The sequence below is a fragment of the Guillardia theta genome, assembly GCF_000315625.1.
Source record: "Guillardia theta CCMP2712 unplaced genomic scaffold GUITHscaffold_240, whole genome shotgun sequence".
NCBI classification, from domain to species: domain Eukaryota; class Cryptophyceae; order Pyrenomonadales; family Geminigeraceae; genus Guillardia; species Guillardia theta.
The window spans coordinates 55,486-59,515 of NW_005434436.1; the positions used below are offsets into that span (position 1 = coordinate 55,486).

Genomic DNA, 4,030 nt, shown 5'->3' on the forward strand with positions numbered 1-4,030 from the left:
GAGGGAGGGAGCGGGGAAGGAAGATATGCTAGTACGAGGAGATAGAAGCGGCCGAAGAATTACTACAAATACTCTTGTGCTCGTTCTGATCAACAGCATTCCGACAGACAAAAACAGTCAAACTTACGATCGACAATGACCGTCTCCCTCTTGGATCTCTTCTCTGTCCCTACTCTACATCCCCTCCTGTGCCCCCCCGACCGAACCCTCGTCCTCGAGCAGGTGTCCCTCCCTCCCCTCTTCCCCTCCCTCCCTATCATCCCTCCCTCCCTCCCTCCCTCCCTCGATGATACTTCCCTTCTGACCTCTCTCCTACAGTCCAGCAAGCGCATCAGAGCTGACCTCAACCTCGCCTCCCCCTCCACCCTCGCAGACGTCCTCCTCCTCGTCGAGCTCAAGCACCCCCCAGCTGACTCCCAGTCCCTTGCCGCCTGGTTGATGCGCCATCAGGCCGCCGACATCTCGCTCAAGGCCTCCAACCCCGCCGCTTTCCTCGCAGCCCTCCCGAGCCTCCGACAAGCCCACGACCAGGGCTGGAGAGGACCGCACACGCTGGACTTGGTAAGGAGCCTTGAGCAAGAGGAGCAGGCAGGGCCAAGAGAGACAGAGGGAGGGAGCCGAGGACCGGCAGGATGCGGTAGACGACGGTCAGGCCGAGCGTGTGCCTCTAGTCAGTCAGCTGACCCCCAGCGGAGACAAGCTCCATCCCCTCCCTCCCTTTCATCTCCTCCTTCCTAGTGCTAGTGCTTCAGCCCTGTCACTCCCTGCCCGCTCCCCCTCCAAGCCTGTCCTGACGTGCCTGCCCTCTCAGACCTACTGCGGCCTCAGCGACGACGCCATGGACGAGGTCGCCAACAGCCTGGAGACGATGCCCCGCCTTCGAAGCCTCAAGCTGGTACGTCCGGGCGGTCGTGGTGGCCGTCGGGAGGACGAAGCCGAGGGACTGACGGGAGGATGGGTCAGCGGAGCAACCGCATCTCCGGAGAGGGAGCGCGGAAGCTGTTCGCGGGCTTCAAGCACACCCCCGACCTGCAGTACCTCGACCTGGTACGCGAGCACGAGGACCGAGCAAGGGTCTGCTGGGAGCGCAGCCTGAGGAGGCAGAGGCGGCGCTGGCTGACGAGGCGACGGCAGGACTGGAACAGCCTGGGCAACGAGGGAGCCTTCTACCTCCGCGGGGGCCTCGAGCTCGTGCCCGGCCTGAGGTCGCTCAAGATGCGCTGCAACGAGGTGGACGGGAAGGGAGCCGCCATCCTCTTCGCGGGGCTGCGGGAGATGCCGAGCCTGCGGGACCTGGACATGGTGAGAGGAGAGGAGGCGGGCGAGAGGGTCGGGCGGGGACTGAAGGGCCTCCGTGTGCGCGAGCAGAGAAACAACGACCTCGGGGAGGAGGGCGCGGCGTTCCTTGAGCACTGGCTAGAGCACAGCCGTCACTGCCAGATCCGCATGCTGGACCTGGTAGGCAGAGGGGCGGGCAGCTGGAGACGGCGAGGAGAGAGGAGGGGAGGGGGGATGGTAGAGGGTGTGTGAGAGGGCGTTGGAGGCCTGACGGTGACCATTGGCTGGTGACGGGGAGCAGGTGGGGAACGGGATCTCGGAAGAGTCGGGGAGGAGCCTTGCGAGGAAGCTTCAGCGAACATGCAGGGAGGCATGGGCAGCGGGAGAGTCAGGTCAGTAGAGGAGGGGAGAAGGGGGGGAGAAGGGGAGGAGAGGGGGTTGACTTCTTTGTATTTTCAGGACAAGGAGAACCAGGTCAAGATCTTATCATGGTTGCATGTTGAGATGTACGGTAGGGTATCATTGGCACTGAGCCTGCCAGCTATCCGATCCTAGTAGGCTTTGGGCATGTTAATTGAAGCTTCTGCAGCCTGCGTCTCTCAGAGCTAATCCGAGACTTGGCAAGCGGCTAAAGGTTTTTGATGGTGCCGCGTGCCAGTTTGCCGCAGCCTATTCAAATGAATCATAAAACTTACTACTAATACTCCGACACTCAACGCCCTCAAGTCACAAGCCTTACTGAGGGAGTCCCACCGGGGCCGGCCCGAGGCGGCTCAGCACCGAGTCCGCCGGGGCCACCCGGCCCGGGTCCGACTCCGGCCCGGGGTGATCAGGGTCCGATGATCCGCCGCCGGACGGTGCCCGGCCCGGCCACTGAGTGACTGTGCGGCGGGCCCAGCCCCGCGTGGCCGTGTGACAAATGATGGACGAGGCGGACCCGAATTAAAAACCTTCGATCGGAAAATAACACCTTGCATGGGTGGGGTGCTTCAAGTACCGGTACATAAAACTTGATTTCTGCCAGAAATAGACCGGTATGTTTGTTGGTATCTAAAGAGGTGGGGTGGTCATACCTAACGAAGAGCCATGGCGGTAGATCTCTTCGATCACGGTAAGAATGACGGGAGACCAAGACAAGAGAGAGGAGAAGGAAGACGAGCAGCATGCGAGGCTGAGAGCAGGAGCAGGAGCATGAGCATGAGCAGGAGCAGGAGCAGGAGCATGAGCAGGAGCATGAGCAGGAGCAGGAGCAGGAGCAGGAGCAGGAGCAGGAGCATGTGAGGCTGAGAGCAGGAGCATGAGCAGGAGCAGGAGCAGGAGCAGGAGCAGGAGCGGGTGCAGGAGCAACAGTAGCAGGAACAACAACAACAGGAGGAGGAGGAGGGGGAGGGGGGGAGGAAGAGGCTGAGAGTGAGGGGAGGAGGAAAGCATTGTACGCTAAGAGAGGGGGAGGGAGAGGGGAAGAAGGAGAAGAAGAAGAGGAAGAGGAAAGGTTAGCAGATTGAGTCAGGATAGGGAGCTGTAGTGCAAAAGCAGGTATATAAGTACGAGGGGACGGCATCATGCATGCAATTAACTGCTAAGGGCATAGCGACAGCATGTGTACATACGTCATAGAGGAAGTGAGGGAGAGGAACGTGATAGTTGTTGGCTGCCGTGGAGGGCTGGCGATATGGGTAGGGTGGACAGGAGGTGCCAAACCAGTAGGGGATGGGCCAGATGCCTTGCAGCAGCTCATCGCCGGCTCACTCAGGTTTCTCTTCTCGGTTCGACTCTCGGAGATCTCGCAATGGCCTCGTCCTGGCGGGAGCATACCTTGCCGCCCTTGCCTTCTTCACGCTGCTGGTCATCGCCGTCGATGACTCTCCAAGGAAGCAATACTCGGTTTGTTCCTTCCCTGCATGCCATGCGTTCGCTCATGTCATATCCGCAAGGTTCTTGATGATGACGTGCAAGACCCGCTCGCCGACCTCGATACGAGCAAGCACGAGTGGACCGACAGCCATGGCAGTGGCTACGACCCTGAGCAGCAGAACGTCTTTGCAGACTCCGACGCCTTCGATATTCCGTTCGTGTAAGCTGAAGCTCGTCCTGCTCGTCCTGCTCGTCCTGCTCGTCCTGCTCGTCCTGCTCGTCCTGCTCGTGCTGATGCTCCTGATTCTCTGATGCTCCTGCTTGCTCTGGTCCAGGACCGTGACTTCCTTTCCGCAGGGGATACGCCCCCAAGGACTTGAAGTGGAGGGCTCCCTCCCAGCCCGAGGAAAACGTGTTGGACTACCTGCCTTCGTGAGATCCTGCTGCTGCTGCTGCTGCTGCTGCTGCTCGTCCTCCTCGTCTTCCTCCCCCCACATGTTCCTCTCCCTCTTCTCCTGCCCGTGCTCGTGCCAGTGCTCTCTCCCTGACTGTTGAATGCAGGGGGAAGTACTCAGAGCCCAAGTCGATGGAGCTCCGCGCGCTGCTGGGGCCCTATGATCCTCCCAAGAACACCTGGGACAACATGCCGTTGGACTACTGATAAGACAATGAGGATGGTGGATGAGAAGCAGGCGCAGTGATGGAGCGGAGAGGAGAGGAGAGGGAGAGGAGAGGAGAGGAGGGAAGAGGAGGAGGAGGAGGAGGCGGCGGAGTAGGACAAAGAGAGTTTGTGGTATGGACCCGTTGGATCTCGGAAAGGCGGATGAAGGATGGACTTGGCCTGATAGTGAGGATTTGATTTATCTCTGTTATTTCTTGTAGAATGTTGTAAACTCAA

The 4,030-nt window shown here is 59.9% G+C and overlaps 2 protein-coding genes across 2 annotated transcripts; both read left to right on the top strand.

Moving 5' to 3' along the window:
* Positions 1-135: 135 nt before the first annotated feature.
* On the top strand, positions 136-1,781 carry GUITHDRAFT_148763 (hypothetical protein; the record flags this gene model as incomplete). The annotated part of the gene is made up of 7 exons (XM_005819183.1): positions 136-222; positions 319-561; positions 812-895; positions 964-1,047; positions 1,135-1,458; positions 1,580-1,670; positions 1,738-1,781. The coding sequence occupies 7 exons, from the start codon at positions 136-138 to the stop codon at positions 1,779-1,781; spliced, it is 957 nt and encodes a 318-aa protein (XP_005819240.1).
* A 1,207-nt stretch (positions 1,782-2,988) lies between these two features.
* On the top strand, positions 2,989-3,968 carry GUITHDRAFT_166752 (hypothetical protein; the record flags this gene model as incomplete). Its single annotated transcript, XM_005819184.1, has 4 exons — positions 2,989-3,162; positions 3,213-3,352; positions 3,490-3,564; positions 3,694-3,968. The coding sequence occupies 4 exons, from the start codon at positions 2,989-2,991 to the stop codon at positions 3,791-3,793; spliced, it is 489 nt and encodes a 162-aa protein (XP_005819241.1). The 3' UTR covers positions 3,794-3,968.
* Between the last annotated feature and the right edge of the window lie 62 nt (positions 3,969-4,030).